At 44.1% G+C, this 12820-nt stretch overlaps 1 protein-coding gene across 1 annotated transcript; it reads left to right on the top strand.

Moving 5' to 3' along the window:
* Positions 1 to 200: 200 nt before the first annotated feature.
* On the top strand, positions 201 to 11010 carry LOC308171324 (neuronal acetylcholine receptor subunit alpha-2-like; the record flags this gene model as incomplete). The annotated part of the gene is made up of 7 exons (XM_080546157.1): positions 201 to 216; positions 6478 to 6629; positions 7903 to 7937; positions 8544 to 8760; positions 9078 to 9464; positions 9683 to 9913; positions 10885 to 11010. The coding sequence occupies 7 exons, from the start codon at positions 201 to 203 to the stop codon at positions 11008 to 11010; spliced, it is 1164 nt and encodes a 387-aa protein (XP_080402283.1).
* Positions 11011 to 12820: the final 1810 nt, after the last annotated feature.

Below are 12820 nucleotides of genomic sequence, written 5' to 3'. Positions count from 1 at the left end.
GTGCAGTTTCGATGTTAGTATATAGGCTGTCTACGTCCATTGAAAAGAGTAGGTCATTGGGGCCCAACTGGGCTGATTTAACTTTGGCTATGAAGTCGTAAGTGTCTTTAACATAGCTAGAGTGAAGAGTAGCTAGGGGGTTAAGGAAATGATCAATATATTCTGAAATACCATAGGTCTCGCTGCCGCAGTCTGAGACTATGGGTCTGCCCGCTGGTATCTCAAGGGGCTTAGGCCACGAGGAAGGGGGTTTATGGATTTTAGGGAGGAGGTAAAAGCATCTGGCTTGTGGATCTACCTCACCGGCCAGGTAGCGTATTTGTTTGTCATTAATGTGGCCTGTGCCGTGTAATTCTGACAGTATGTCAAAGATTTCTAAGGCAGTGTTGGGGAAGATAGGTGCCGCTAGTTTTGTGTAATATTGTGGTAAATTTAATTGTCTTTCGGCTTCAGTGATGTATTGGTCTCTGTCCAAAACGACGACCACTGAGCCTTTATCTGCCGGTTTGATGATTATGTGTGGGTCATTTTGGAGTAATTTGAGGGCTGAGACTTCTTCTGGTAGTAGGTTGGGGGTTTCCCGGAGAAGGGGCATGGAGGAGATGGCTTCGTCATCCGCTTGCCTCAGACAGGATAGTAAATGGGGGAGTTGGGTGTAGGAAGGTTCCCAGGTGGATTTGGGTAGGAACCGGGGGATCTCTACTGTGTTTTCGGGGTCTTTATCAAAGAAGGCTATTAATTCTAGACGCCTGTGGTAGGAGAGAGCCTCCGTTTGTAATCGCGTGCGAGACCTCTTGGTTAAGTCGAGGGTGGGGATAAAGGAGAGGCCCCTTTTGAGTAGGGAAATTTGGGCTGGGGTAGGTCGGAAGGACTTAGAGAGGTTGAAGATGCTTTTGACACTCGTTTCTAGGTGATGGGGATTAGTACCGCTCTCCCGCTGGTCTGCGCTAGAGAGGGTCACTAGTTTAAAGACTTCTGCCAGAGAGTCCAAATGTTAGTTCCTGTAAGGGGTGTCCAATGAATCAGATCTTGGTAGGTGTGAAAGTCCTGTGGGGGGATTTGGGGGATGTGGCTAAGTTTCTCAATGGAGTTGTTTAGGTTGTTGAGTCTGGTTTTATGGTTATGAGGTAAATGGACAGAGTAGTTAATTTTAGGGACTAGGATTGTTTCCATTACTTAATTAGCAAATAAAGTAAATTATTAAACTATTAGAAAGTAAGCTTTACTTACCTATTATTGTGAATATATTTTTTTCAAAGTTGAAAAAGGCCAGGAAAATATGTTTTTAATCGATTTTTGTGGACAGAAATGTCTAAGCTAATTCTTGTGGGAAGGTCTGGAAGAAAGGGATGCTGCATGGCCTCCAGAGTGACAAATTCAAACACTGCTATTGGTTCCTTATGGCCCTGCCTCTTTTTCTAAGTATTGCATCATAACTGGGGATGCATTGTGTGAATGTAAAAGGCCAATAATGGCTAGAGGCAACAAGGTGCCATAGATGGTTAAAGACAGTCACGAGCACATGTCTATGTGACCACAGCGCTTTGAGTTGCATTTCATGTACGAAAGGCGCTATATAAATAAAGCTTTACTTACTTTACTTACTTACACAGTCGTGACCACATACTGGCGCAAAGTGCTGCACGAGGCAAGAGACCAGCCTTAGCTAGCTAACTAACAACCACTTTGTACTTCATACATTAGCTAATAGAGTCATCGTTGCTTCTGTAGTCTACAGTTAAAATGCATTGCTTTAGATGTATTAATTACTAACTGGCTAATATTATTGAACATTTAAACATTGCGTTAGAACAGGCGGCCTGTCTAAACTAGCTCGCTAAAATCACAACTGGTGGCAACTGGACTTGAAACCATCTCATGTGGCTCAATTAAAAGCTTATATTCTTTAATTACTTTGACAGTGATTATCTGGCAGCATGTAAGGTCATAAACATCGTGTAGCTAGCTCTATTTCCTCACAGAACGCCTTAGATGTACTTACATAGAAGTGACTTCTTTCAAATCTGATCAACTGTCTGCGATACGAATTGTATCAGGTCATTTGTAGGGCTTCTCACCCCTGAGTATCACTGCGCACGTCATACAATTCTCGTGTCATTCATTGGTTCACAGAATACTGAATTCTATAAATATGTTATTTATTGAATACACGGGCAGCATTTTCGACTCAAAGGAAGTAAAACAAATGTCTTACTAGACACTGTACACATACTCGTTGTATAGTTATATAGTAGGCTATACAGTTGGGTAGGAGAGAGAACTATATCTTGGTAGTGTAATGGCGCAGTAATCACTACGACCACGGACATTTCGGGGAGAGCTCTCTACCTCCCCTTTTCATAATAGTCACATGCGATTTGCTCCAATCTAAAATATGTCCACTAGTTGGTATAGTCCGGTTAATATGTGAAAAAATAGTTCACTTTTTCATAAAAGCACAACACTTGGTACACTTGTACAGTTTGGGCATTGAACTTGAACATGAACATTTTCAGACGTGGAGCACTCGCAAAAACTCCTCCTAGTGGCCATGGCGGGCATTTTCCTTTCCGCCATAGCCCAATTGTGTATTTTGCTTCATATCTCCTCAACCAAACATGATAACTTAACACTGAACAAATGATGTCTACCCCCATGTTTTGAAGGTCAAGGATTACAATGATACCATATACAACATCATAAAATGTTCTGGTGAATAGTTAGTGGTGAAATCAGTGACGTTGTGACTGAGAATGATTAAAATGAAATCGCAGTATCTGAGAATATGCATATTCAATTTTCATAATATATTTCATATAATAATTTATTTACTATAGTTCTCTAAGTCCAGAATTGTCTATTAGGCTATGAATGTAGGTATTTCAGTTGTTGCAGCTTACTTGGAAAGTGTTGACAGAGTGGATGTGGTGTGGGACTGTTATGAAGCAAACAGCTTAAAGTCCCAGACAAGACAGAAGCGAGGAACGGGCACAAGAACAAGAGTGGATGGAAAAAACAAGATACCAATGTATTATGTATTATGTATTATGTATTAAGATGTACAGTAGCATTAAACTAGAAGACATGTTTTGATGCTGCTTATGATTGCATTCCGTAGTCCCTCTCTGGTCCGTCTCATCAACATCATTTGTTTTGATGTAGCCAAGATCAATGGGAAATGCCTGTTTTTGTGGAAAAGCACATAACAGAGCTGAACATGGATTCTGGATGGACATACTGCATCTAATTTCCTCTGGATGTTCAAAGGGGAAAGTGAAATGTGTGGTTACTTTGCCCCAGAAATTGATGTTCTGAAGTCAATGTTGTGCTTGTATGAAAGATATGATTTGAATTCACTATGTTGGCTGATAAGGATAATGGAAGGAAGTTTAGACAGTAAAACTACATATATGTTACCTATGGTTGCCAGCCAATGCCCTCTTACTACTGAGTCAACTCTCTTTATTTGTGACAACCAGACTAGTGCAGAACACAAGAGGCAGATGGAGAGTAAAACCCAAAGCTGGGTGTATTTATTGATTCCGGGGAATAGGGGCAGAGCTTCTATAGTGAAGCAGGCAGATCAGGAGGGTCAGCAAGCAGGGCAGGTAGGTAGAGAGGGCAGGCAGGGCAGGGCAGTGCAGGCAGAGAGGGCAGGCAAGTTCACTCCAAAGTGCTCTTCAGGTAGCTGCTCCCCTCTCACAGGTAGTAGAGGAAGTCATCCAGGTTCATGTTGGGCTCTCTGTGGATGCTCTGTCCCACCAGGAAAGCAAGCTTGTGGGCATACTGGCAGGGTGCAGGCACTCGGATGATCCCCTGAAATAATTGGGGGAGACAAAATCAACGACAATTTATGCATCAAAAAACTACTTGCATGCCTGAAATGGGAAAACCATATGTAAATACAGTATGTTTGATTTCATAACCAATATGGATACATCAGTAGGTTTAAGATGTGTTTCAATGTGAACTACACCCTGTTCATGCCTGCATTTGAATTACTGACCAAGAGAATAGTTTAAGCAGACCTTTACCCTGTAATTTTGTGCATTTGTTGTTTTCATTATTCTAAAGTAGACATATCCACACACAAAGAATCATGTTATAAAACAATCTCTGAGTAAAATTATATCTCGCTTTGAATGCCCTGATGTTCCAAACTCCCAAGATCCCCCCCTCTCTCCCCGTCACAACAGACCTCACGTTTTGATGGCTATGATGCAGCTGCACACGAAATAATGAAAGTTCGGGTAAACCTCCCCTTTAAAACTACTAATGGTAAGACAACCCAGCATACCTGCCAGTTGAAGTACATGTGGCAGAGTTTGTAGGTCAGTCGCTGCATGTGGTCAGGCTTCAGTCCACTGCTGTCATACACCACATTGTAGTGGGTTGGGGAGACGCTTCCCTGTCTAACAGCTTGGCTGACAATGAAGAAGTCGTACCTGAAAATGGGAAATTGCAACTGTAGCCACCGTTTTAAGACTGGATAAAGCAGACATAGCACATCTCTGAAAAAACAACATATTTTCTGAATTGCGTATTGAATCGATACCATTCTGGGCGGGTGACCTCAGTGTCGATGACTGTTCCAGGGGGTGGGTTGGCCATCTTGCCGCCAATTTGGGCAAAGAACCTGGAACTGGCCCGCTTCTTCACAACCACCACTGTGAGTTTGGGTCTAGGAGGGGAAGAGAGAAAATACGATCAGAATGATTGGTGATTGAATGTGTTAAAGGGAACCCTGGTTATTAAGACTGTGCCCCACCCAAACATTTTAGCACCAGCCGCCACTGCGTCTTACCATCCGAGAGGAGGAACGGGAGTCTCCGTTCCCACACTAGCAGGCTCAGGAACAGCTTCTTCTTCCCTGCAACTGTTCCTCTGCTGAACCCCCCACCCTCCCTCCACCCCCCAACAAGAGGAACATGATCTCCCAGTATCAGTGTACCCCCCCCCCATACCTCTACTGGCTGCACACTCAGGACTTCAATTGAACTTTTTGTTGCACTACTGCTTGTTTACACATACCATATTTATTATGGTCATAATTATTGGTCTCCAATTATACAACTTACATGACATGTAACATACCTCAATACCTATTGCCCTTGTTCAGCTGTACATATCATATTGATATTCATCTCATGTATATATTATACTCATTTATTTATACTCACTGTAGTATCATGCACTGTCTATAATATCATGTCTTTTGCACTATGCCACTATCTGGTTGGATGCCAAACTACACTTTGTTGTCTCAGTACTCTGTACAATGCAATGACAATAAAGTTGAATCTGATCTAATCTTACGTTGCAGAACGCACACATAAGGTTAGTAGAAACTGTTGGACTCTATGTTGTAACAGTGCCCTCTAGTGGGAAGAGGTAGTCTCAGTTGTGAATGAACCCAAATTATACCATCAATGATATTATTTTTGAGATCTTTTCAAACAACCAAGTCATGATACACACATGATCAAATGTATAAGCCACATGATGTAGCCAAAAGAACACACGTCTTGCGTCATGCAATTGGATGTATGGCTCAGGGAGGCTGGTGGAGGTAGACGTCGGAGGACGGGCTCATTGTAATGTGATGGGATGGAATAAGGAACCGTTCCCTATTCCGTTCCATGCATTTCAATGAGCCCCATCCTCCGATGTCTACCTCCACCAGCCTCCACTGCTATGGTTATATGACTTCGTTTTGTAGGTCATTCAAGTTCATGTACAGATCTTACTGACGGGAAAGGCATCTTGGTATTACCATTATGGGATTACTCTAGTAGAGAACACAGGGATTACATTGAGGGCCAGAGAAGGATAGATGAGAAGGTAGTGTATGCTCCCTGCATGCAAACTCAAAAGATGAAGAGCTCCATTGTGCGGGTATTGATCCATTATATTTTAGGGGAGGAATATGAAGCAGATGGAGATTGGATGTTGGATGTTGCGGTTGATCAATGGTGGACATAAAATGGGATTGAACCATGAAGCGTGTACTGTATTGTTAGTCAAACAATCCAAGCAGGTGCATATACACTTTACAATGAAGAATGTATGTTTACGTGTGATGTGTAATTGTATGTAAAATAATGTTTGTTTTTCGTCCTTCTCTCCCTCTTCCCTCTCCCTCTAAAACCACTCCTTTTACCTTCCCCTCTTCACATCCCTCCATCTTCCATCTTCCTCTCATTTCCGACTGGATCTCTGTCTCTCTGTCTCTCTTCCTCCCCTTTGTTTCTCCCCCTAATTCTCATCATTATCCTACTCATCCTAAACAACATCCTTCTACCCTCCTCCCCTCCTCCCCTCCCCCCCCCCTACTCCCCCTTCTCCCCTCCTCCCCTCTCCCACCTCTCCCCCCTCCCCTACTGCTCTCCTCCCCTCTCCCACCTCTCCCCTACTCCCCCTCCTACCCTCTCTCCCCTCTCCCCCCTCCCCTCCTCCCCCCCCCCTCCCCTCCTCCAGAGTGTTCCCACCCCGGGGCCAGGGCTCAGGCGGAGGACAGGCTGCTGAACACTCTCTTCAGCCGCTACAACAATCTAGCGCGGCCCGTGGCTAACACCACTGACGTGGTCAGCGTACGCTTCGGCCTGTCCATCGCTCAGCTCATCGACGTGGTGAGGGACAATAACCCATTGATTTCACTCCTGTGATATTGACATTTACACTTTTTTGACAGACACCTTTATTCAAAGCAACTTACAACAAATATATATTTGTCTAAGTAAGTGAAACGTCTATCAGTCATCACAAGAAAAAGTAATCTATGCGAGGACAGAGGTCGCAGGTCGCAATTAGCTAGCTATGTTTTCTGTCTCACACTTTATCTGATTCAGTCAGATGGGGGTGGCATACTATGCTAGGCTTGCAGAATATAGTGTAACCGCATTATAAGTAATGAAATGCTTGACATAAACTATACAACAGGGTCAATAACTGGGGAAGGTTAATCCACAATGCATTTTCGTATTCACACTTAGTGTATATTATCATCATAGCATAGTAGCCTATGTATATCAGGCTATAATTAGGTGGTACCTTCCAGGCCCGTGGTCCTAGGGTACTTCGTAATATCATAGCTTAGTATTTCATGTGTTCAACTTGGCCCATATTAGGTGAGTGGTCTACCCCCCTGTCTGTCAATCTCACCCCATTTATGGTTATGGAGGCATATCTGTAGGAACACGCCCCATTGCCGTTTGCGGTTATATACAGTATATATATATATATATATATATATATATATTATTATTATTTATTTTTATTTTTATTGATATGTGATATGATGCATGATCATCATACTAGAGATACAGATGACTTTAAGACAGGGGGAGACTGGTGGAGGTAGAAATCGGTGGACGTGCTCAGTGAGTGTAATGCATGAAACATGTGTTGATACTGTTCCTGAATCCGTTCCATGCATTCCAATGAGCCCGTCCTCCGACTTCTACCTCCACCAGCCTCCCCTGCTTCAGGGATCCTACGTTCCCTTACTATAATGAATTGGTGTGGTGCTAATAGTATAGTATGACAGTTGAAACATGTGACCTTTCTTTTCGAGGGGTGAATTTGCACTTTATCAGTCATTTAAGACCGTGATCATACAGTACATATCCCCTTCCAACAGCCAACTCGTGAGCTTAGAATTATAAGGTTCTATCTCCGTTTAGGGTAGTTCAGAGATACTGAGCGTCAAAGTTTTTACATTCCATTATGTTTTGTGAGATGGAACCTTTGTATTTTATGAATTACTAACTCAAAAATGTCAACATTTTAAAAATAACACCACACAGGCATTAATAAACACCTAATGGATCAGATTATGTAAAAAACTAAATTTGGACAAAAATGGAGATAGAACCTTATAATTCCATGAGGATCCCCTCACAGCTCATCTGGAGACCGGACATCGTTCTGTACAACAAGTACGTTTAGGTTTTCACCCCAAAGTGTCATTATTGATCCACTATAGCCCCCGACTTCCAGGCTACCCACCACCCTCAAATACATATATGTATATACAGTATATACATATGAGGGAAGGCTGGTGGAGGTAGCTGATGCCTCAACCAGCTTCCCCTAATAGACATAAACTCCATCCAAATACCCTAAATACAGAATGCTGTACATATACATTCCATCCACATACTAACCATGGAGTTAAGATACTCTACCTCTCCATCTGCATACAATCTCACTCCAATCGAATCGTGCTTGTAGCTTGAATGTACAGTACATGTCGTGAGCTTAGAATTATCAGGTTCTATCTCCGTTTAGGGTAGTTCAGAGATATTGAGCGTCAAAGTTTTTACATTCCATTATGTTCTGTGAGATGGTACCTTTGTATTTTATGAATTACTAACTCAAAAATGTCAACATTTTAAAAATAACACCACACAGGCATTAATAAACACCTAATGGATCAGATAATGTAAAAAAACTCAATTTTGACAAAAATGGAGATAGAACCTTATAATTCTAACGTCACAATGTGTGATTCGTTTGGCTCCTCCCCTCTCTCTCCTCTTCAGTGCCGACGGTGACTTCACTGTCACCCACCTGACCAAGGCCCACCTCTTCCATGACGGCTGGATCAAGTGGGTCCCCCCGGCTATCTACAAGTCCTCCTGCAGCATGGACGTCACCTTCTTCCCCTTCGACCAGCAGAACTGCACCATGAAGTTCGGCTCGTGGACCTACGACAGAGCCAAGATCGACCTGGTCAGCATGGCCAGCAATGTGGACCAGGTGAGTGGCCAGTCAATGTGTACCAGGAGAGTAGGCCTGCACTGTGGACCAGGTGAGTGGCCAGGCAACATGTTCCAGGTGAGTGGGCCTGCATCGTGGACCAGGTGAGTGACCAGCACTGTGGACCAGGTGAGTGGGCCTACACCAGGCTGTGACGTTGAGGACACATCGTCTGTTATGGGTAAATATGAACGGAATGCCTTTCTCATTTCTCATCTCTCTCTCTCTCTTGCTTTCTTTCTCTTTTGTTCTCTCTCTCTCTTTCCCTCCCTCCCTTCCTCTCTCTCCCTCTCCCCGCCCTCTTTCCGGACCTGCAGATGAACTACTGGGAGAGCGGAGAGTGGGTGCTCGTCAGCGCCGTGGCCAACTACAACATCAAAAAGTACGAGTGTTGCCACGAGGTCTACTCCGACATCACCTACTCCTTCCTCATCCGGAGGCTCCCTCTCTTCTACACCATCAACCTCATCGTCCCCTGCCTCCTCATCTCCTGCCTGACCGTCCTGGTCTTCTACCTGCCCTCCGACTGCGGGGAGAAGATCACCCTGTGCATCTCCGTCCTCCTCTCCCTGACCGTCTTCCTCCTCCTCATCACCGAGATCATCCCCTCCACCTCGCTGGTCATCCCGCTGATCGGCGAGTACCTCCTCTTCAACATGATCTTCGTCACCCTCTCCATCATCATCACCATCTTCGTGCTCAACGTGCACACACTGTGTGTGTGTGTGTGTGTGTGTGTGTGTGTGTATGAGTGTGTGTGCGTATGTGTTGGAGGGTCAGCAAAGGCAGAAGACAAATATCAGCTTGTCCCCCCAAACATCGAAAATGCTCATTCTATTCTATTCAATTCTATTTTCATTGTATTTCATCGCAGAGCTTGAATGGTAAAAGCCTCAGTAAGCCACAGCCTCCTCTTTCCCAGAACCAGCCCCACCCCCTGGGGGAGGAGAGGAGGCAGAGCTGTCCTGTCCTGTGTAGGCGTCACACAGGTGGAGGCGGGGGTCCATACCAGGCAGACGTCACCAAGGCTGGAGGCTCCAGCAACTCCGGGGACGTCCAGGGTCTCCTCTCCCTGTCCCCCTCCCTGTGGAAGGCTGTGGAGGGGGTGCAGTACATCGCTGACCACCTCCGAGCCGAGGACATGGACTTCTCTGTAGGTTTTGATTGATTGATTGATTGATTGAGAATGTTTATTTTGGTCAATTCATAATACAGATATTAAACATTAAAAACATTAAAAACATAACAAATTTACACAGTCACAATGCGTAACACCAGGACCAAAAAGGTGTAGGCTGAAGCCATGGCTTATTGCGCCTACCCTTTTTACATGTATGGTTTTTCCCCATGAGTACATAATCAAAACATTGCAACTTTTATAAACAAAATTTCACTTACGCATCTTAACAGAAAACTCAAAAGTACCAAACAAAAAACTATATTAATGCGCCTACCCTTTTTACATTAGGTGGATGAGTGACTGAATAAGAATATGGTTGACTAATAACAGTATGGTGTATGTTTTGTGTTGCACGCTAACATGCTTTGGAAGAGAAATCAATTAGTTCACAACCTTATGGGTTCTGTGCTGTTCTACGTTAAAAAACTAGTTCTAGTGCGAACGTGGGAGCTGGTGTTAGGGGGGGGCGTGTCTGTAATATTAGTGCTCATTTTAAGGCCAGAATTGTTCAGTGTTCACCTGACCGCTATTCAGCCCACCTGAGTGCATGCGAGACAGCGCCCCCTAGCCTAGGACTGTGGTAATTTCACCTGTTACTGCCGACGCAAACTAAACAATACACCTGCGCTTGGACCTGCTTCCGTTATATGCCGGCTAAAAATAGAGCCCAATCATTTTTACTGTCTGTATGAAATGTGTATTTAATGATTGACCATCTATGTCACACACACACACACACACACACACACACCATAAATGATGCCAGTGAGTTCATGATGTGGCTACCTTTTTCAAGGTCACATGACCACTACAACAGAGTTAAAACCGGTTCACATAATAGGAAACATTATGATCATAATAACAGAACTAATAATCAACATTGTCTTGCTAATTCTCTGACTGGACTGAGACACGGATGTATTGTTGTGTCCATTGCCTTCCAGGTCAAGCAGGAGTGGAAGTATGTCGCCATGGTGATCGACCGCATCTTCCTCTGTGTGTTCATCTTGGTGTGCATCCTGGGGACCGTCGGCCTCTTCCTGCCTCCCTGGCTGGCTGGAATGATCTAGAAGCTCCATTTCTTTACTCAGGACTCAAGTTGTAAAAGACAATCAGGGGGGATGGTGGATTTTATCATATGGGGACAATTTTAGCATCCCCACAGCGTCAGTGACTTGGTAAAAATGTCATTGCATGTGTGCGTGCCCCCTCCCTCGCCCACAGTGTTTTACTCAATATGCGCAAAACTAAATGTTGAAATAGCAGTAATACCACGTTCATTGATAAAATGACATAAGGGATAGAAAGGGGGGAGGGCAGTTTTAGAAGGGGGATGATTTTGACTGTTTTTATTTCAGGGGGGCCATGCCACCCCCCCTCAACTTGAGTGCTGCCTTTCCTTATCTCTTTGTCTCCTACTGTTCTTCTGCACTGACCTTATAGACCTGAACAGATTAAAACCATCAGCTGAAAGTCGTCCTCCCTCTTGTCTTCTTCTGTCCTGTGTTTCCAGGTCAGTATCGTGAGCTTAGAATTATAAGGTTCTATCTCTGTTTAGGGTAGTTCAGAGATATTGAGCGTCAACGTTGTTACATTCCATTATGTTTTGTGAGATGGAACCTTTGTATTTAGGATATGTAGATAGAGAGAGGAGGACGCTGCTGCTTTAGATCATTGGGACGCACCTGGACTGGCTGTTGATACACAGGATATATTGAGGTCCATGAGCTATAAATAACAAATAAATGGCCAAAAGGACATTCTGAAAGTAAGTGAAATGTGTTCAAAAAAAAAATAAAATAACTTGCCCTCATAGCTGGTATTGCACTTTTGGGCTGAAATAACCTCAATTAAATCTCTGACACAGTTTTTCCCATTCCTCCGTGCAGAATTATTCCAGATGTGTGGTGTTTGAGGGGTGTCTTGTCTTGCATGCACAGCCCGTTTCAAATCACCCCACAGCATCTCAATAGGATTCAGATCCGGGCTTTCACTTCAGCCGTTCCAGAACTCTCCATTTCTTCCTTTTGAGCCGTTCGTTGGTGGATTTACTGGCATGTTTTGGGTCATTGTCATGTTGCATGGTCCACATCTGCTTTAGCTTCAGTTTTGCATGGTCTCACATTTTCCTCAAGCACCCTGTGATACAATATAGAATTCATGTTTGGATACTGGATTCTGATTGGCTAGCAACAGTGGTAAACACCCCCAACTCCCTTCAGTTCAGCTCCGACCGCATTTCCAGTATCAATGCGCCTCCCAATCAATCTGATTAAGAACACCTGTGCTGACTCCGCCCACTGTTTAGCCAATAGCTGTCGACAAATCTGGAGTATCATTCCAAGTTGGCTCAAAGCCAAGTGAATGTGGCCACGCCTACAATGCAATCGTTAATGTTGTTTTATGGGACTATATTCTGTGGCGGAAGGATATATGTATTCTGAAATGATAGAAGTTGTGGAACAGCAGTCAGTCTTCGTCAAACGAAGAAGTGAGAGAACGTGCTGGTATAGAGATGGTAAGTAAGCACGCAGGTCAGAAAGAGAAGATGGAAGTACATCGGCCACGTGTTGAGGAAAAGCCCGGATGACCATCAACGCACAGCCCTCAGATGGACCCCTGATGGACGAAGAACAAGGGGGACGCCCCAAAGAAACCTGGAGGAGAGCCGTCGAGAGGCAGCGGGACATGCCGGGTCTGAGACCCCGGGAGGTGGCGGCCGCTGTGGCGAGGGACAGAGACCGGCGGCGTCAACTCGTTGGAGGCCCTACTCTTCACACCCGAAGAAAAAGGACCTAAGTCAAGTAAGTCAAGAAATGATTAATGATTGTAAATAAATGAATTTAATGTTACAACTTACAACTGTGTATTTTTTAATAA

The sequence above is a fragment of the Nansenia antarctica genome (genome assembly GCF_963989245.1).
Source record: "Nansenia antarctica genome assembly, chromosome: 15".
NCBI lineage: Eukaryota > Metazoa > Chordata > Actinopteri > Argentiniformes > Microstomatidae > Nansenia > Nansenia antarctica.
This window is presented reverse-complemented; position numbering and strand designations above follow the sequence as displayed.